At 41.9% G+C, this 23,783-nt stretch overlaps 1 protein-coding gene across 16 annotated transcripts in view; it reads left to right on the top strand.

Moving 5' to 3' along the window:
• Positions 1–23,783, top strand: part of LOC129868173 (disks large homolog 2) — a 282,679-nt gene that overhangs the window by 34,513 nt on the left and 224,383 nt on the right. For all 16 annotated transcript variants that reach the window (XR_008761729.1, XM_055941883.1, XM_055941891.1 and 13 more), the window contains 2 exons: positions 9,607–9,755; positions 23,028–23,096. Coding sequence is in view for 15 of the 16 variants with exons in the window: in XM_055941883.1 (XP_055797858.1) it covers positions 9,607–9,755; positions 23,028–23,096 (218 nt within the window). In the remaining variant the exon portion in view is untranslated. The remainder of the gene's footprint in view (positions 1–9,606; positions 9,756–23,027; positions 23,097–23,783) is intronic.

Raw genomic sequence — 23,783 nt, 5'->3', positions numbered from 1 at the left:
ATGTAGTGCCTTTCAAATTTGCCAACCCGTTTCTCAGCAAACATATAAGACTAATTCTTAGCAGTGTATGATGGACTCGCTCAAACATGTGGTTTGGGGAGCAGGGACTAAACTATTGTACTCCCAACATTTTGTGATGAATGCAAATAGCTTGTTGTCATTAACCTCCATTTAAATGTAAATTTGGGTTCTGTCTATGGAGACGAGCCTCTGGACTGCTGCGAAAGATTACTTGTTATGGGTTCAGTTTCTTTTGTTGAACATGCAGCAGCTATTCTTTTGAAAGGTTTGCTTTGTTATTAATTAACGATTCTTCGATTGCATAACAAGTAATTGTCCATCTACATTATTACCGTATGAGCTAATCTAGTTAATCTTTTCTAAGGGATGCTCAGTGGTGTTTGGAAGTGTTTTATGTGATGGCGATGCTGCTTTTTAGTCCAGGACTAGGCTTAATCTGGCCCCGAAACCAGCCCAATACTACTATAAAGATCACTATGATTGAATCAAATCAAATTGTATTTGTCACATGAACCGAATACAACAGGTGTAGACAGTACCGTGAAATGCTTACTTACAAGTCCTTAACCAACAATGCAGTTCAAGAAATGGAGTTAAGAAAATATTTACTAAATAAACTAAATGACCCAGTTGTCAATATATTCGCGTTAAATATGTGTCATTTAATTAGCCATTAAGATGTGGCCATCTATTGCTTTTAACTGAATAATCAAAGTAATAATTGCTTAACGAGTCTGTGACCGCGGTTGCGTAATGTTCTTTGGGGGGTGCAATTTTTGTTGTTGTTGGAGGACATGCCCCTCCAAAAGGTCTGTGCACGGCCCTACTCTGAGCAGCGCTAAAGCTGTTCTATTTCAAGGATCCGCCACTCAAGTGAATCCTTCCTCCGAAGTAAGATGACGTTGCTAAAACAGCGAAGGCTTCAGACACACACACGACATCAACAAGACACACAAGACATCAACAAGACACACATGACACACAAGACATCAACAAGACACACATGACACACAAGACATCAACACGACACACAAGATATCAACAAGACACACACGTCACACAAGACATCAACCAGACACACATGACACACAAGACATCAACAAGACACACATGACACATAAGACATCAACAAGACACACATGACACACAAGGCATCAACAAGACACATAAGACATCAACAAGTCACACAAGACATACGACACACAATACATCATCAAGACACGCATGACACACAAGACATCAACAAGACACAAGGCATCAACAAGACATCAACAAGACACATAAGACATCAACCAGACACACATGACACATAAGACATCAACACGACACACAATACATCAACAAGACACACAAGACATCAACCAGACACACACGTCACACAAAACATCCACCAGACACACATGACACACAAGACATCAACAAGACACACATGACACACAAGACATCAACAAGACACACATGACACATAAGACATCAACAAGACACACATGACACACAAGGCATCAACAAGACACATAAGACATCAACAAGTCACACAAGACATACAACACACAATACATCAACAAGACACGCATGACACACAAGACATCAACAAGACACAAGACATCAACAAGACACACACGTCACACAAGACATCAACAAGACACACAAGACATCAACAAGACAAACAAGACATCAACAAGATACACATGACACACAAGACATCAACAAGACACACATGACACACAAGACATCAACACGACACACAAGACATCAACAAGACACACACGTCACACAAGACATCAACCAGACACACATGACACACAAGACATCAACAAGACACACATGACACACAAGACATCAACAAGACACACATGACACACAAGGCATCAACAAGACACATAAGACATCAACAAGTCACACAAGACATACGACACACAATACATCATCAAGACACGCATGACACACAAGACATCAACAAGACACAAGGCATCAACAAGACATCAACAAGACACACAAGACATCAACCAGACACACATGACACATAAGACATCAACACGACACACAATACATCAACAAGACACACAAGACATCAACCAGACACACACGTCACACAAAACATCCACCAGACACACATGACACACAAGACATCAACAAGACACACATGACACACAAGACATCAACAAGACACACATGACACACAGGACATCAACAAGACACACATGACACATAAGACATCAACAAGACACACATGACACACAAGGCATCAACAAGACACATAAGACATCAACAAGTCACACAAGACATACAACACACAATACATCAACAAGACACGCATGACACACAAGACATCAACAAGACACAAGACATCAACAAGACACACACGACACACAATACATCAACAAGACACACACGTCACACAAGACATCAACCAGACACATGACACACAATACATCCACAAGTCACACATGACACACAAGACATCAACAAGACACACAAGACATCAACAAGACAAACAAGACATCAACAAGATACACATGACACACAAGACATCAACAAGACAACAACAAGACACACAAGACACACAAGACATCAACAAGACAAACAAGACATCAACAAGATACACATGTCACACAAGACATCAACCAGACACACATTACACACAGGACATCAACCAGACACACATGACACACAAGACATCAACAAGACACACATGACACATAAGACATCAACAAGACACACAAGGCATCAACAAGACACACAAGGCATCAACATGACACACAAGACATCAACATGACACACAAGACATCAACATGACACACAAGACATCAACATGACACACAAGACATCAACATGACACACAAGACATCAACATGACACACACGTCACACAAGACATCAACAAGACACACATGACATAAGACATCAACAAGACACACATGACATCAACAAGACACATAAGACATCAACAAGACAACAACAAGACACATAAGACATCAACAAGACATCAACAAGACATACACGTCACACAAGACATCAACAAGACACACATGACACACAAGACATCAACAAGACACACAAGACATCAACAAGACACACAAGACATCAACAAGACACACATGGCACATAAGACATCAACAAGACACACAAGACATCAACAAGACATCAACAAGACACACAAGACATCAACAAGACACACACGACACACAAGACATCAACAAGACAAACAAGACATCAACAAGATACACATGACACATAAGACAACAAGACACACATGTCACACAAGACACACATGACACATAAGACATCAACAAGACACACAAGACACACATGACACAAGACATCAACAAGACACACAAGACATCAACAAGACACACAAGACATCAACAAGACACACAAGACATCAACAAGACATCAACAAGAGACACATGACACATAAGACATCAACAAGACACACATGTCACACAAGACATCAACAAGACACACAAGACATCAACAAGACAAACAAGACATCAACAAGATACACATGACACACAAGACATCAACAAGACACACATGACACACAAGACATCAACACGACACACAAGACATCAACAAGACACACACGTCACACAAGACATCAACCAGACACACATGACACACAAGACATCAACAAGACACACATGACACATAAGACATCAACAAGACACACATGACACACAAGGCATCAACAAGACACATAAGACATCAACAAGTCACACAAGACATACGACACACAATACATCATGAAGACACGCATGACACACAAGACATCAACAAGACACAAGGCATCAACAAGACATCAACAAGACACACAAGACATCAACCAGACACACATGACACATAAGACATCAACACGACACACAATACATCAACAAGACACACAAGACATCAACCAGACACACACGTCACACAAAACATCCACCAGACACACATGACACACAAGACATCAACAAGACACACATGACACACAAGACATCAACAAGACACACATGACACACAAGACATCAACAAGACACACATGACACACAAGACATCAACAAGACACACATGACACAAGACATCAACAAGACACACATGACACATAAGACATCAACAAGACACACATGACACACAAGGCATCAACAAGACACATAAGACATCAACAAGTCACACAAGACATACAACACACAATACATCAACAAGACACGCATGACACACAAGACATCAACAAGACACAAGACATCAACAAGACACACACGACACACAATACATCAACAAGACACACACGTCACACAAGACATCAACCAGACACATGACACACAATACATCCACAAGTCACACATGACACACAAGACATCAACAAGACACACAAGACATCAACAAGACATCAACAAGATACACATGACACACAAGACATCAACAAGACAACAACAAGACACACAAGACATCAACAAGACATCAACAAGATACACATGTCACACAAGACATCAACCAGACACACATTACACACAGGACATCAACCAGACACACATGACACACAAGACATCAACAAGACACACATGACACATAAGACATCAACAAGACACACATGACACATAAGACATCAACAAGACACACAAGGCATCAACATGACACACAAGACATCAACATGACACACAAGACATCAACATGACACACAAGACATCAACATGACACACAAGACATCAACATGACACACAAGACATCAACATGACACAAAAGACATCAACATGACACACAAGACATCAACATGACACACAAGACATCAACATGACACACAAGACATCAACATGACACACAAGACATCAACATGACACACAAGACATCAACATGACACACAAGACATCCACATGACACACACGTCACACAAGACATCAACAAGACACACATGACACATAAGACATCAACAAGACACACATGACACAAGACATCAACAAGACACATAAGACATCAACAAGACATCAACAAGACACACACGTCACACAAGACATCAACAAGACACACATGACACACAAGACATCAACAAGACACACAAGACATCAACAAGACACACATGACACAAGACATCAACAAGACACATAAGACATCAACAAGACACACAAGACATCAACAAGACACACACGACACACAAGACATCAACAAGACAAACAAGACATCAACAAGATACACATGACACATAAGACAACAAGACACACATGTCACACAAGACACACATGACACACAATACATCAACAAGACACACACGTCACACAAGACATCAACCAGACACATGACACACAATACATCCACAAGTCACACATGACACACAAGACATCAACAAGACACACAAGACATCAACAAGACAAACAAGACATCAACAAGATACACATGACACACAAGACATCAACAAGACAACAACAAGACACACAAGACACACAAGACATCAACAAGACAAACAAGACATCAACAAGATACACATGTCACACAAGACATCAACCAGACACACATTACACACAGGACATCAACCAGACACACATGACACACAGGACATCAACCAGACACACATGACACACAAGACATCAACAAGACACACATGACACATAAGACATCAACAAGACACACATGACACATAAGACATCAACAAGACACACAAGACATCAACATGACACACAAGACATCAACATGACACACAAGACATCAACATGACACACAAGACATCAACATGACACACAAGACATCAACATGACACACAAGACATCAACATGACACACAAGACATCAACATGACACACAAGACATCAACATGACACACAAGACATCAACATGACACACACGTCACACAAGACATCAACAAGACACACATGACACACATGACACATAAGACATCAACAAGACACACATGACACAAGACATCAACAAGACACATAAGACATCAACAAGACATCAACAAGACACACACGTCACACAAGACATCAACAAGACACACATGACACACAAGACATCAACAAGACACACAAGACATCAACAAGACACACAAGACACACAAGACATCAACAAGACACACATGGCACATAAGACATCAACAAGACACACAAGACATCAACAAGACACACACGACACACAAGACATCAACAAGACAAACAAGACATCAACAAGATACACATGACACATAAGACAACAAGACACACATGACACACAAGACACACATGACACAAGACATCAACAAGACACACAAGACATCAACAAGACACACAAGACATCAACAAGACACACAAGACATCAACAAGACATCAACAAGAGACACATGACACATAAGACATCAACAAGACACACATGTCACACAAGACATCAACAAGACACACAAGACATCAACAAGACAAACAAGACATCAACAAGATACACATGACACACAAGACATCAACAAGACACACATGACACACAAGACATCAACACGACACACAAGACATCAACAAGACACACACGTCACACAAGACATCAACCAGACACACATGACACACAAGACATCAACAAGACACACATGACACATAAGACATCAACAAGACACACATGACACACAAGGCATCAACAAGACACATAAGACATCAACAAGTCACACAAGACATACGACACACAATACATCATCAAGACACGCATGACACACAAGACATCAACAAGACACAAGGCATCAACAAGACATCAACAAGACACACAAGACATCAACCAGACACACATGACACATAAGACATCAACACGACACACAATACATCAACAAGACACACAAGACATCAACCAGACACACACGTCACACAAAACATCCACCAGACACACATGACACACAAGACATCAACAAGACACACATGACACACAAGACATCAACAAGACACACATGACACACAAGACATCAACAAGACACACATGACACACAAGACATCAACAAGACACACATGACACATAAGACATCAACAAGACACACATGACACACAAGGCATCAACAAGACACATAAGACATCAACAAGTCACACAAGACATACAACACACAATACATCAACAAGACACGCATGACACACAAGACATCAACAAGACACAAGACATCAACAAGACACACACGACACACAATACATCAACAAGACACACACGTCACACAAGACATCAACCAGACACATGACACACAATACATCCACAAGTCACACATGACACACAAGACATCAACAAGACACACAAGACATCAACAAGACAAACAAGACATCAACAAGATACACATGACACACAAGACATCAACAAGACAACAACAAGACACACAAGACACACAAGACATCAACAAGACAAACAAGACATCAACAAGATACACATGTCACACAAGACATCAACCAGACACACATTACACACAGGACATCAACCAGACACACATGACACACAAGACATCAACAAGACACACATGACACATAAGACATCAACAAGACACACATGACACATAAGACATCAACAAGACACACAAGGCATCAACATGACACACAAGACATCAACATGACACACAAGACATCAACATGACACACAAGACATTAACATGACACACAAGACATCAACATGACACACAAGACATCAACATGACACACACGTCACACAAGACATCAACAAGACACACATGACACATAAGACATCAACAAGACACACATGACACAAGACATCAACAAGACACAGACATCAACAAGACATCAACAAGACACACACGTCACACAAGACATCAACAAGACACACATGACACACAAGACATCAACAAGACACACAAGACATCAACAAGACACACAAGACAACAAGACACACAAGACATCAACAAGACATCAACAAGAGACACATGACACATAAGACATCAACAAGACACACATGTCACACAAGACATCAACAAGACACACATGACACATAAGACATCAACAAGACACATGTAACAGTATAACTTTACGTGTGTCCCCTCGCCCCGACACGGGCGCGAACTAGGGACCCTCTGCACACATCAACAACGGTCGCCCACGAAGCGTCGTTACCCATCGCTCCACAAAAGCCGCGGCCCTTGCAGAGCAAGGGGCAACACTACATCTAGGTTTCAGAGCAAGTGACGTAACTGATTGAAACGCTACTAGCGCGTACCCGCTAACTAGCTAGCCATTTCACATCCGTCACACACACATGTCACACAAGACATCGACAAGACACACAAGACATCAACAAAACACACATGACACACAAGACATCAACATGACACACATGACATCAACAAGACACACATGACACACAAGACATAAACAGGACACACAAGACATCAACAAGACACACATGACACACAAGACTCTCTTTGGATTAAATGACACAAGACCAGAGGGAATCACTACAATTTGTGTTGTATGTAGAAAACGTGGTGTTTGCCAATCAGCGTTGAATGAGTGTTGTGTATCAAACAGTTTGTAAGCTGGAATGTTGGGGTTTGAATTCTCTTCCAGTGTTGAATTCTTGCAAAAAGATTAGGTTTTCAATTGAATAGCTTTTGTTGCCTGTCTTGAAGGGAATTACACCTCTTGGCTGTGGAGACCCACTTCAAGAGCAATGTTTGCCAATTGCCTACTGCATAATTAATACATTATGCAAGAACTGGGCCATCAAGTATTTTGGGGTTACACCTAATAGTAACTATCATTTATAAGCCATTTATTGATCATGTGTTAATGATTTTCTGAACATTTGTAAATTATTATAATGCTCCGGTATCCAAATAATAGCCTAATGTAACAGCATGCAAAGATTTGTTGGAATAATTTAATAAAACAATTAATTTCGTAATTACATTTTGACCATATAATTGAGACCGAATTATAAAAAAAAGCAGCTTTGACCAAGCTGCTTCAGCGCACACCCGACTGCTGGTGGCACAAGCTGTCCAAATGGATCTAGCTTAGACTCCTTGCCAAAATATAAAACAAGAGACATCAGCTTCTAGTCTTCACTAAGGCTAAGGACTGGGAGCAGAGTTGCAGATATATTTTGTACTTACAGCTATTTACTCTTTGTTTGTTCGTGGTTTCTTTATCCTGAGATCCTGCGTAGCACTGATACAGCCCTGTAGACACATAATTCAGTTCAAAGTTGCATTCAGTGACGGTGAATTCTCTATATATGCAATGCCGTGCAGATATCCAGAGCAAATGAATAACTATGAATTTGGGACAGATTTTGGGACAGTCTGCAACAGAACTTTGAACTTACTCTGCCTCATAGGAGGGTTCCCAGTTGTACCGGACAAGAGAATTTGGCCATACGTCGGTGCTGTTCTTCTGCTATGGCATCTAATGTCAGTGCCAGCAATCCAATTTCACAAATTGCCCCCTTTTATTTTGGTTGATGGCCAAGGAGGCAGTAATCCTGTGTTTAATCAAAGACCCCCATTTTCATGTACATCTGAAACGCAGCATGTTGACGTAAACGGAAGTCTGCCAGGTTACACTGAAATTATATTGGAATTAGCGAAAGGCTTGTCAAGTGTCTGTTTTCGTCCATATTTCCTCTCAAGGGACATTTCTAAGTATTGTAAATGATCAAATGGGAATCTGTCATGTTTTCCACAGATATCCAGGAGTTCTATGAGGTGACGCTGCTGAACACCCAAAAGAGCTGCAAGCAGAAGCTGGAGGAGGTCAACCACATGGCCGACAAGTGGGAACAGACGGGCACGGGCTCCCCCACCGCGGTGCTACAACACGCCTGCCCAACCGAGGTGAGCCTGATGAGACCTCGGAGTAGCGGGCTTAGAAATGTAATGAATCCTGCCAGTCTACCCATTACAGGATTATTGACTTGAATGTGGAGGACGTTTCTACTCATTGTAGTTCTGTGGTAGTGGTACTACTTCACCAATGAGGAAGCCAGTTGACTCTAAAAAACACCAAAAAATAATAGCACGATAAGATAAGTGTTTTTCTGTTTCACAGTTTAAGTTCAGGTTTTATTACAGTTTGTAGGTATTGAGATACATACATTGGGATTGTTCCTTGCCTAAGTTATCAAGCAATAAAACAGACGGTGGAATCAATTACAGATTTGTAAAAACAAAAATGCTGAATAATAATTTCCTTGTGTGTGTCACAATTTCAAAGTGGAAATTACAAACTATAGAATACTTATTATAGCTCAAATAAACAAAAATGTTGCATTTCCTGCCGTGCAGGAAAATTCTTAGCAACAAAAGAGTGATCACATGAAGATCCTACATCTGTACTTTGTGTCACCTAATTAATTATTATTATATTCTCTGACTACATCTATCGGCATGACATCAAATTTGGTCAGGTTCAATTAATATATGGGTGTCTTTCTATAAAAGAGGGTACCAGTGAGCATTTCTTTTAGTCTGTTTGGAGCTCTTACAAAGTCATTAATAATAATTAGACTTTTTTATTCTTCATGTGAATACATTATGATATAAAGGGGAACATAAATACATTCAATATAATTTAAAAGTTTAATCAAAACCTATGTTTAAAAATGTATGATACTGTTGTATCATACTCAGCATTTAACAATTGAATTACACATTGACCTTGATCGTGTGAAGTTCCTGGATATTGCTGTCTGTCTCTTTTTTTTGTATGGAGATCTCGGAAGTGTATTGTAACCTCGTAGCATTTCGTATCTCCCTATGTTACGGTGTGTAAACAGTTTTCATGGGCACACATATCCAAAATAATGTATGTGATTTGAAAAATCCAATGCTTCAAACAGAAATAGTAACTTTAATATTGTCATGCCTGCTCCCGCTCTCCCTCTCTGGCGCTCAAGAGCACACCTGTCACCATCATTATGAGCGTCACCGCTCATTGGGCTCACCTGGACTCCTTCACGTTTTGATTGCCTTCCCTATATCTGTCTGCTTCCTCTGTTTCATCCCCGTGTCAGCATTATTGTTATTTCCATTTTCCCTGTCCATATTCTGTGTAACGGCTGTCAATGTCGTTCTCCTCCTCAGACGAGGAGGAGCATGGATCGGACCAAGATGCGGAGTAGGAGGTATTCATGATTTTAATGGCAAACCAACAAACACTACAAATTAGCAAAACAACAAACGTGACTAACCTGCAACAGTCCTGTGTGGCCCAAACGCTAACACAGGAAACAAACACCCACAAAACACCAGTGAAACCCTGGCTGCCTTAGTATGACTCTCAATCAGAGACAAACGATACACACCTGTCTCTAATTGAGAATCATACCAGGCCGAACACAAAACCCCACATAGAAATAGAAAACATAGACTGCCCACCCAACACTCACACCCTGACCAATAAAGACATATAAAACAAGAGAAAACAGGTCAGGAACGTGACATTCTGTTCCTGTCCGTGGTTATTTAATGTTCACTCACTGTACCTGCTTCTCGTCTCCAGCGTCCATCCTTACAAATATGATTAATAAAACTAAAATCAATACTGTCATTAACGGGGTTCTTCAATAATATAAAAGTAGTTTGATGCGCATTTGATGTCTAGCTGTTTAGTTACGTTGGTACATTATCGCGCAACGTCAGTTGATTCAGGAAAAGATTTTCTGAATGACAGTCATGTGATAAAGAGCTTGTGTAATACTGCATGCGATTTAACAACAGCCAAAGTGTGGGAATAATGTTGATCTCGAGGATTACATTTACATTACATTTAAGTCTATTAGCAGACGCTCTTATCCAGAGCGACTTACAAATTGGTGCATTCACCTTATGATATCCAGTGGAACAGCCACTTTACAATAGTGCATCTAAATCTTTTAAGGGGGGGGGGGGGGGGGGTTAGAAGGATTACTTTATCCTATCCTAGGTATTCCTTAAAGAGGTGGGGTTTCAGGTGTCTCCGGAAGGTGGTGATTGACTCCGCTGACCTGGCGTCGTGAGGGAGTTTGTTCCACCATTGGGGTGCCAGAGCAGCGAACAGTTTTGACTGGGCTGAGCGGGAACTGTACTTCCTCAGAGGTAGGGAGGCGAGCAGGCCAGAGGTGGATGAACGCAGTGCCCTTGTTTGGGTGTAGGGCCTGATCAGAGCCTGAAGGTACGGAAGGTACGGCTTGACAGACAGTTTTGGTGTCTGTTGTTACGGCGGTCAAGATAATTAGCCTACTTCATGGACAACATTAAATCAAGATTCCTGAGGTAAGATTATGGTCCGTGTACATTTTGATAATTTGTGTTCCGAGTTAAAATGGATCAATCGGGAATGTGAAAACAGCTTGTTTATACATTTTTGAAGAGAGAAAAAAAAAAAATGGTGCATATAAAACTCCCAAAAACCTTAATATTTTGATGTTCAAATGTGTGTAGGGTTTAATGTGGAATGCCTGCTCAAGCCAACACTTCCTGTCCTTTAGTAGGAGGTCACCCTTCTAACTCCATTCTATTAATCTATTATCTATTAATTAATTGATTAATAGCTGCTCATACCATGCCACAGTGCCAATATAAGGTAAGATTTCTAAATTTCTGCATATGATTTAGTGTGTATTGACTTATTAATGAACTGCTGTTACTGTAAATGGTTAGCTGACTGATACAGTGCAATCGGAAAGTATTCCGACCCCTTGACTTTTTCCACATTTTGTTATGTTACAGCCTTATTCTAAAATAGATTACATAATCCCCCCCCCCTCGATCTACACACAATACCCCATAATACAAACCAAAAACAGATTTTTAAATACATTTTTGCCAATGTATTAACAATAAAAAACGGATATCACATTTACATAAGTATTCAGACCCTTTACTCAGTACTTTGTTGAAGCACCTTTGGCAGCGATTACAGCCTTGAGTCTTCTTGGGTATGACGCTACAAGCTTGGCACACCTGTATTTGGGGAGTTTCTCCCATTCTTCTCTGCAGATCCTCTCAAGCTCTGTCAGGTTGGATGGGGAGCATTACTGCACAGCTATTTTCAGGTCTCTCCAGAAATGTTTGATCAGGTTCAAGTCCGGGCTCTGGCCGGGCCATTGAAGGACATTCAGACACTTTGTCCCAAAGCCACACCTGCGTTGTCTCGGCTGTGCATTTAGGGTTGTTGTCCTGTTGGAAGGTGAACATTCGTCCCAGTCTGAGGTTCTGAGCGCTCTGGAGCAGGTTTTCATCAAGGGTCTCTCTGTACTTTGCTCCGTTCATCTTTCCCTCGATCCTGACTCCCAGTCCTTGCTGTTGAGAAACATCCCCACAGCATGATATTGCCACCACTATGCTTCACCGTAGGGATGGTGCCAGGTTTCCTCCAGATGTGACGCTTGGCATTCAGTCCAAAGAGTTTCATCAGACCAGAGAATCTTGTTTCTCATGGTCTATGGGTCCTGTAGGTGCCTTTTATGCAAGCTCCAAGCGGGCTGTCATGTGCCTTTTACTGAGGAGTGGCTTCCGTCTGACCACTCTATCATAAAGGCCTGATTGGTGGAGTGCTGCAGAGATGGTTGTCTTTCTGGAAGTTTCTCCCATCTCCACAGAGGAACTCTGGAGCTCTGTCAGAGTGACCATCGGGTTCTTGGTCACCTTCCTGACCAAGGCCCTTCTCCACCGATTTCTCAGTTTGGCATTGCAAAGGTGTGAATAGTAGAAACGTAAATATATTCTTTCACTGTTTACAGCAGGTCTCCAGCTTCTCAGACCAGTCTGATTAGCCTGATAGAGTGCCGTGGTTGTGCAACTTACACCTGTGCAAATCTGTGTGTGTATATCAATGGAATTAAACATCCAACCAATGCCTCAAGTGTCGTGCTGTAGGTCCACCACACACCTGAAGGGTTGTGGGGTACCATGGAGAAACAACCCCTAACCCCTCCCCCTAGACACTGAGAGCATTGGACAGATTTGGACAGTTGTAGAGCAATACCGCCAAATTTCCACTAAGCCTATCAGAGGGTGAGGTAGAGCTCTCACCATGTCACCACGCATCAATCCCTCTCAGATCTCCACAAGTGTCTAGACTCTGGGTAGTAGGGGCTAGGGGTTGTTTCTGGACAAGCCATGGGTATTATGGTAGCTCAGTCAGTCAGTCTGGCCCTGTAAAAACATGTTCATAGCTGTCAAATACTTACTTCCTCTGTCTCAATTGCATTTCTTTGATTTGTTGTCTCCTTCTCAAAACCCATTGGATGAGAAGGTCAGAAGTCCCTCCCCTCTCACCTTCTTATCCAATGGGTTTTGAGAAGGAGGCGAGGAGAGAGGACGTGAAGAATGAAGGAAATGCAATTGAGATTCTCCCCTTGTGTCCTCCATTCCTCACCTCCCTCTCAAAGCACATTGGGGGAAGGTTCCTCCCCTCGGGCTCCAATGTAGTTACAATGAGAGGCAAGAAGTGGAGGAAACAAGGACAGAGGAAGCAAGAACGTGATGTCTAGTTTACACACACACACACACACACACACACACACACACACACACACACACACACACACACACACACACACACACACACACACACACACACACACACACACACACACACACACACACACACACACACACACACTGTTTTAAGAGTTTACTGATTATAATAATATTATTGTTATTATTATTATCAAACCATTTAGGAATGTTGACCCTGATGTCAAAAATTGGTCCCTTTATTTATAGAAAGACCCATATGCTGTTTTATCTTGCCAGCCATTGGTGAATGTTGGCTTTCAACGGTCATCGTTAAAAAGAATAGGCCTCCAATGTGAGATGAGAGCTGATAATTGGTCCCTAGATCCCCTGGAATCGGGAGCCCTGAGCAGATCGCCAGCTCCACACACCCATCCCTTCTTTAGCAGTTGTCCCCATTACACAGAACGACTCTGCTGACAAACACAGGCTCTGGTTCTACTGTTTTTTGAAGCTGTTCCCAACACGGAAATAACAGGAGCTGTGTCGGCAACAGTGTGCTGGACTGTGTAGCTCTAGCTAATTGGCCTTTGAGAGAGAGCCTGCTAGTGTTGGAAGAGATCCATGAACTTGGCTATGATGTATGTACGCAGGCCTGGCCTGTGACATTGTAATTTAAAGGAATGAATGGAGAGAGCTGAAGGTGAGGGTTATAAATGCTTGCCCTTTGACGAAAGCAACTTTCCACAATGAAGTCTACTAATAAGTCCTCGAAATGGAGCTAGAGTAAATCATTTATAGATTATTCTAGATTTTATTCAGCATTCTTTTACTTGTTTGAACTACTTGTTGAGTCCTTGATTAGTTTTGAATGCCGATTCTCACCCTGATGGTCATGACCATAGAAATAGAATGAATAGAATGGGCTTGGAAGCTCTAACCCTGGCAATTTGACTGATAAACTCATGGGTACATTCGCAATGTCTACCGTGTATTGTGATGCAATAATTCCAGTGGTGGGCCGTCAGGGCCTGCAAGGCCTTCTCTGCTGGCCTAAACATCATCAGAATATATATTTTTTTTAAAATATATTTTCCCACAAATATGTATTAAATTATTCCCCAGAGTAAGAGTTATACTCTTCATTTCAAAGCTTTCCTCTTGGTTGCACTGCTTCCAGCCCCAGGTTGAGATTTGGAGGGCTGGTCTTTATGTTAGATCTTTTATCCAATCATATTCAGCCATCATGTGTTGCCAGGGGTCTAAAATCTAACCTCAGGCCTTCAGAATCAACAGTGCGGGCGCTTGTAGCTTATAGTGAATGGAAATGAAAATTTAGTGTCAACCAATCAGTTTTAGAGTTGGCTATTGTATGCCTGCTGGCTGGCTCCAGTGTTACACAGGAGCCAGCTAGCAGGCGTAGTGCGTGCACGTCTTTTGATTGGATTACCAATATTGAGAGGCAGGTCCTATAGGCAGGTCTATGCAGATCTAGGAAACTGAATTTGATAAACGAATTAATTCGCGTACTACTAAGCTGTTTTTTCAACCCACAATGGCGGAAGGAGGAGAATATGTCGATTTGGTCGAGGATATAATTATAACGCCATTCTCAAGACGAACTTTTCAAGAAAAGTTAGACATTGTAAGGAGAGGTCGCCCGACGCCACAAAGCCTGTCACAGGCGGGTTCGTTCGCTCGCCACTTTCAAAGTTTCAACTACGAGCGCTGTCAATGGCTCACAGGCTCCGAGAAGCACTGCAAACTGTACTGCTGGGAATGCCTATTATTTGCAAGTGATCGATTTGGTGTTTGGAGCCACACTGGCTTTGCAAACTTGAGTTGTCTAACCAAGGCAGCAACGAGACACCAAAGTACGGCTGGGCACTTACAAGCAATGGTGCTTTTGAAAACTTTTGGGGATACCGGAGTGGATCTACAGCTCAAAGAACAAGCGCGCAGGGCAACGGAGCTACTATATAGATCACTATGATTGAATCCAATCAAATGTATTTGTCACATGCGCCGAATACAACAGGTGCGAAATGCTTACATACAAGTCCTTAACGAACAATGCAGTTCAAGAAATGGAGTTAAGAAAATATTTACTAAATAAACTGAAGTAAAAAAATACAATAAAAAAGTAACGCATGAAAATGGCATAACAATAACAAGGCTATATAAAGGGGGTACCGGTACCCAGTCAGTGTGCGGGGGTACAGGTTAGTCCAGGTAATATGTACATGTAGGTAGGGGTAAAGTGACTACGCATAAATAATAAACAGCGAGTAGCAGCTGAGTAAAAAGAAAGGGGGCTGGGGGGGGGGGGGGGGGCATTTGACGAATTGTTCAGCATTCTTATGGCTTGGGGGTAGAAGCTGTTAAGGAGCCTTTTGGACCTAGATTTGGCGTTCCGGTACCGCTTGCTGTGCGGTAGCAAAGAGAAAAGTCTATGACTTAGGTGACTGGAGTCTTTGACAATTTTTTGGGTTTCCCTCTGTCACCGTCTAGTACATAGGTCCTGGATGGCAGGAAGCTTGGCCCCAGTGATGTACTGGGCCGTATGCACTACCCTCTGTAGCGCCTTGCGGTCAGATGCCGAGCAGTTGCCATAGCAGGTAGTGATGTAACCGGTCAGGATGCTCTCGATGGTGCAGCTGTAGAACTTTTTGAGGATCTGGGGACCAATGCCACATCTTTTCAGTCTCCTGAGGGGGAAAAGGTGTTGTCGTGCCCTCTTCACAACTGTCTTGGTGTGTTTGGCCCATGATAGTTTGTTTGTGATGTGGACACCAAGGAACTTGAAACTCTCGACCCGCTCCACTAGAGCCCCGTCTATGTTAATGGGGGCCTGTTTGACCCTCCTTTTTCCATAGTCCACTATCAGCTACTTTTGTCTTGCTCACATTGAGGGAGAGGTTGTTGACCTGGCACCACCCGGCCAGGTCTCTGACCTTCTCCCTATAGGCTGTTTTGTCGTTGTCGGTGATCAGACCTACCACTGTTGTGTCATCAGCAAACTTAATGATGATGTTGGAGTTGCGATTGGCCACGCAGTCGTGGGTGAACAGGGAGTACAGGAGGGGACTAAGCACGCACCCCTGAGGGGCCCCAGTGTTGAGGATCAGCGTGGCAGATGTGTTGTTGTCTACCCTTATCACCTGCGGGTGGTCTGTCAGGAAGTGCAGAATACAGTTGCAGAGGGGGATGTTTAGTCCCAGGGTCCTTAGCTTAATGATGATCTTTGTGGGCACTATAGTGTTGAACGCTGAGCTGTAGTCAATGAACAGCATTCTCACATAGGTGTTCCTTTTGTCTAGGTGAGAAAGGGCAGTGTGGAGTGCGATTGAGATTGCGTCATCTGTAGATCTGTTAGGGCGCTATGCAAATTGGAGTGGGTCTAGGGTTTCCGGCATGATGGTGTTGATGTGAGCCATGACCAGCCTTTCAAAGCACTTCATGGCTACCGATGTGAGTGCTACGGGGCGGTAATCATTTAGGCAGGTTACGTTCGCTTTCTTGGGCACAGGGACTATGGTGGTCTGTTTGAAACATGTAGTTATTACAGACTCGGTCAGGGAGAGGTTGAAAAAGTCTGTGAAGACTCTTGCCAGTTGGTCCGCACATGCTTTGAGTACAAGTCCAGATAATCCGTCTGGCCCGCGGCTTTGTGAATGTTGATCTATTTGAAGGTCTTGCTCACATCGGCTATGGAAAGCGTGATTATGCCATCATTGACTTGAATGGAGACCCCCTTTCTATTCATTATATTTCTATCTTCATGACATCATGCTGATGATTCTTAGCAGATTCATTAACCCTCATGCTACCAACATATTTTACAAACTGTGGTCATTTTGGCCCCAAGAACAAACTGGTTGAAAAAGCAACAATAATTGCAAAACATTAAGTTAACTTATTAAAACATAATTACACATGTAAATAATGTTTTCTGAAATAAAAAAGATCCAAAACAGACTGTTGTTTTAGCAACATTACAGTTAATTTGCATATTTTGCTAAACAAAAATCTTCCCTTAAATAATGTGCAGCTTTTTCCCGAAGGACAATCCACATGAATACTAATAATAAAACGCTGATTTACCATAATTTGATTGTAGTATCATTTAGTTTTTGCTAATTAAAGGGGAGGTAGACTAAACATTTTATTTTATTGAAAAACGGATTTGTTCATAATTGTCTGGGAGACAATTACCAAAAATAAGGCTTAGTTTTATTTATTTACTTAACCCACTGCCAGCATTAGCATCACTGCTAGTGAACCCATGGGAGTGGTAGGATGGCAGGATGCTTCCAAAAGCATGCTCAAATCCTCAATGTCATTTCAAACCAAATGTTATAGCAACCCAAACAAGTTGCACATAAAGAATATTGGAGGATATTATACTAATTCTGGTATTTATATAACATTAACGTAGAATAACTATATTTTGAATAATACAAATCAATACAGCATTATGTGTACATTCAGATGCTAGCTGGTTACTGCATTACCGTTCTACCAAGTATTCATACCACAGACAGACTTTATGACCTCAATGATTGGAAGTCTATGGGTATTGGGAGATTGAAGGGATCTTCAGGGTTAGCCATCCCTGAGTCCAGGTCTGGTAACTGGGTGGTGATTGAAGGGATCTTCAGGGTTAGCCATCCCTGAGTTCAGGTCTGGTAACTGGGTGGTGGTTGAAGGGATCTTCAGGGTTAGCCATCCCTGAGTTCAGGTCTGGTAACTGGGTGGTGATTGAAGGGATCTTCAGGGTTAGCCATCCCTGAGTTCAGGTCTGGTAACTGGGTGGTGATTGAATGGATCTTCAGGGTTAGCCATCCCTGAGTTCAGGTCTGGTAACTGGGTGGTGATGGAAGGGATCTTCAGGGTTAGCCATCCCTGAGTTCAGGTCTGGTAACTGGGTGGTGATTGAATGGATCTTCAGGGTTAGCCATCCCTGAGTTCAGGTCTGGTAACTGGGTACATTAATAAATGCAGTACATTTATTAATGTCGACATTCATTTTTGACAAGTACTGTATGTTATATTACAGATACCTTAACTTCTTATGGCTGCAGGGGCAGTATTGAGTAGCTTGGATGAAAGGTGCACAGAGGTGCCCAGAGTAAACGGCCTGCTCCTCAGTCATAGTTGCTAATATATGCATATTATTATTAGTATTGGATAGAAAACACTCTGAAGTTTCTAAAACTGTTTGAATTATGTCTGTGAGTATAACAGAACTCATATGGCAGGCAAAAACCTGAGAAGTTCCACTTCCTGTTTGGATTTTTTCTGCGGCTGGTAGATTTTCAACCAAGCTCCCATTGAAATTACAGCGAGATTGTAACGGTTTCTCTCCTCCTCTTCGTCTGAAGAGGAGTAGGGATCAGACCAAAATGCAGCGGGTTTTGAAAACATAATGATTTATTAAACGACGAAGACGAACACGAAAAAACACTTGGAATGATTGCAAAATAACAAAACGAACGTAGACAGACCTGAACTAGAGAACTTACATATAACACGAAGAACGCACGAACAGGTACAGACTACAAACAAAACGCTACAGTCCCGTGTGGTACGAACATACATACAGACACGGAAGACAACCACCCACAAACAAACAGTGAAACCAGCCTACCTTAATATGGTTCTCAATCAGAGGAAACGTCAAATACCTACCTCTAATTGAGAACCATATCAGGCAACACATTAAACCCAACATAGAAACACAACACATAGAAAGCCCACCCCAACTCACGCCCTGACCAACTAAACACATACAAAACAACAGAAAACAGGTCAGGAACGTGACAGAGATATGGATGAGTTTTCACTTCCTACGGCTTCCACTAGATGTCAAAAGTCAATAGAACGTTGTCTGAAATATTTGTGTTGTTGGTTTATTGATGTAATTTGACACCCCAAAAAATACATATTGATCAACTCCAACCAGAGACAACAGTACATACATTAAATAATTATGAGGATTTTCACAATAAGACCCAAAGGCCAATTTCTTTTTAAATTTTTTAAATTTATTTAATTTTTTAAATTTTTATCCCATTTTCTCCCCAATTTTCGTGGTATCCAATCGCTAGTAATTACTATCTTGTCTCATCGCTACAACTCCCGTACGGGCTCGGAAGAGACGAAGGTCGAAAGCCATGCGTCCTCCGAAGCACAACCCAACCAAGCCGCACTGCTTCTTAACACAGCACGCCTCCAACCCGGAAGCCAGCCGCACCAATGTGCCGGAGGAAACATCGTGTACCTGGCCCCCTTGGTTAGCGCGCACTGCGCCCGGCCCGCCACAGGAGTCGCTGGAGCGCGATGAGACAAGGATATCCCTACCGGCCAAACCCTCCCTAACCCGGACGACGCTATGCTAATTGTGCGTCGCCCCACGGACCTCCCGGTCGCGGCCGGCTGTGACAGAGCCTTGGCGTGAACCCAGAGCCTCTGGTGGCGCAGCTAGCACTGCGATGCAGTGCCCTAGACCACTGCGCCACCCGGGAGGCCTCAAAGGCCAATTTCTATTGTGGTCACATGATTTTTGTGTCATGTGACAAAAGCCCACATGTACTGCTGCTCTCCAGGACCAGGTTTGAAGGAACACAGCTGCGTTTTCCAGTGTGATTTCTTCACACAACACTTGATTAACTGGTCACCCCAATTGATCATGAAATCAATTACTCTATAAATTACTGGAAATTATGTCAATTTGGCATTTTAGAATATTTCATGTCTCGTTTGAAATGCTGTGGTTAGTTGATAAAGGATGAACCTTTTTATTTTCTATTCATCCACTAGGGGGAAGCTAGTCTTTGTAAAAGATCTCCCCCAGTACAAAGGTGAAGTCTGAGTTAAATAGTATTTCTCTCAATATGATAACATTTTCATTATCCTTGCACTCAATTTTCTGTAGATCTTAATTTCAATATCCCAATGATCTATGCAATCAATGAATGCATCTCTAAACAACACTTTTTTTGTGTGTGCAGAGTTCTCCCTCTGTTACGATTTCTGTGACCCTTTAGACCCAATGACTATCACCAATGATCATTTTTTCCGCCCTCTGTGTGTGTGTGTGTGTGTGTGTGTGTGTGTGTGTGTGTGTGTGTGTGTGTGTGTGTGTGTGTGTGTGTGTGTGTGTTTGACATACTTGCCATCTAACCAGTGACCTCAGTAATCCAGTAGTAATCCTATCTCTCCCCATTGAAACATTCCTGGTTCCATACATATATTGTTCCTTTTCCAGAGCTGTACAAACTGATAGATATACAGTATATATGTATAGATCTGAACTAATGTACATCATTATACTGTTCAAAATCCCTTGGTGTTAAAGGAGTGGATGTGTATGTTTAGTAGATGCATGGGGATAAGTGAAGGGGTTATAGAGGGCACAAGGGACACAAGGGACCACTTCTGAGATTGGGTCACCTGCCCTACTACTGTGTATGCTAGAGGAGCAGTTCTCTAAACACTCTCTTACAGCATGGTCCCGAGATAGAAAGAAACACAAAGCAGGTCATAGCCTCTGCAAGCCTTCTGTCCCCTGGCCAACACGGTCTGCATTGTGTTGGTTTACCTAACGCTTCGGGGGGAAGTTTCCCCTACCCTTACAGAAAAACCAGATGAGTTTGTGAAATCATGTGTTTTTGATCCTAACCTTAACCATGGGGAAAATGCTAAATTGATCCCAGATCAGCATCTAGGGGCAACTTTACCGTACACCTTATATCCAACGCCATAGTTACATTTGTGTAGAAACAGCCTGAAAAATAGGGCCGCAAACATGTCCCATATCTTCACTCCGTCTGCTCATTTGGGTCAGAACTTTCCCGAAAATTATTTGATGTCTGCGTTGTGTTACAAAACACAAGCCGAGTGTATTAAGCCATGCTGAATAGATGAAGGCTTAACAAAATCAGTGCTTTGTGGCAGAGTGTTGACACTCTCTATCCCATGCAATCTGGTACAGTATTTTTGATCCCACTGTGTGCTTTTTTGCCACTTCAGCCGGAGGTTGTGCAAGCACAAGCTGCAGTCTTTTCTTATGTTTTGCTTGGATTCATTTGACTTTAGGAATTTTTTTGGACACATTTTAATTACAAGAATGAGAGCGTAGATGGTAAGTTAACAAGAGACATTATCTCTGTCCGCTGTGTGTGTGTGTGTGTGTGTGTGTGTGTGTGTGTGTGTGTGTGTGTGTGTGTGTGTGTGTGTGTGTGTGTGTGTGTGTGTGTGCGTTCATCCGTGTGTGTGTATACCAGGTTTAAGCATTTATTTTTGATAGTGTTGGACATGTACACAATAATTCTTGGGGTACTGATTGAAGAATCACCTTGGCCAAAGTCAAACAAATAGCGAGGTACTGCTCAGCATCAACGGTTAATGGCAGATTGTCTCTGTATTGTGGAGATGATGTTTTAAACCCTGATGTAATATTAAGACAATTAGGTTGTTTATGACTCAGAGGGACTCATAGGTCAAAGAAACTGTAACTTTGAAAAGAGTTAGTTTCTCTGTACTCACAATGTTTCATTGTGGTTTCAGTTATTTCTTTCCAATTAAGCTTATTCTACATTTACATTAACTTATTGTAATAACCTAATATAATGATACTTAGTGTGTGTGTGTGTGTGTCCTCAGATGAGGGAGCGGAGCAGCTCAGAGCACGGTGGGAAGGACCAGACACCGATCAGTGTGAAAGTCTCTGAAGTGAGTACCCTGTGAACCTATCGCCCGTAATAAAGCACAATGCTCTATGATAAACTGCATCCAATTGCTTCAATACAGTGGCAGCGGCATTCATATTAAATATATCGCCATAGTCAATAACTGAAATGAATGTTGACTGAATGATTTGTTTGCTATTTAATGTTCCTATTAAACAAGCCTATGACCCCAGTTGGCGGCAGGTAGCTTAGCGGTTAAGAGCATTGGGCCATGTGCCCTTGAGCAAGGCACTTAACCCTAATTGCTCCTGTATGTCGCTCTGGATAAGAGTGACTGCTAAATGACTAAAATATAAAATGTAGTTTGAGGGTTCCTACTGATATGTATTAACCATAATACAGGGGACGCTGCTTTGAAGCCACCGCGCAGCCATCTTGGTATTCCGTCTCCATTGTAAAAAAGATTTTGAAAGCTATAGAAATACATTTATTAATGTCGACATTCGTTTTTGACAAGTACTGTATGTTATATTACAGATACCTTAATAAGAAGTTAAGGTAAGAAGGGGGCAGTATTGAGTAGCTTGGATGAAAGGTGCACAGAGGTGAGAGTAAACGGCCTGCTCCTCAGTCATAGTTGCTAATATATGCATATTATTATTAGTATTGGATAGAAAACACTCTGAAGTTTCTAAAACTGTTTGAATTATGTATGTGAGTATAACAGAAC

Source organism: Salvelinus fontinalis, chromosome 13 (genome assembly GCF_029448725.1).
Source record: "Salvelinus fontinalis isolate EN_2023a chromosome 13, ASM2944872v1, whole genome shotgun sequence".
Classification (NCBI taxonomy): Eukaryota; Metazoa; Chordata; class Actinopteri; order Salmoniformes; family Salmonidae; genus Salvelinus; species Salvelinus fontinalis.
The sequence above is the reverse complement of the archived record's forward strand: the minus strand, read 5'-3'. Positions and strand labels throughout refer to the sequence as shown.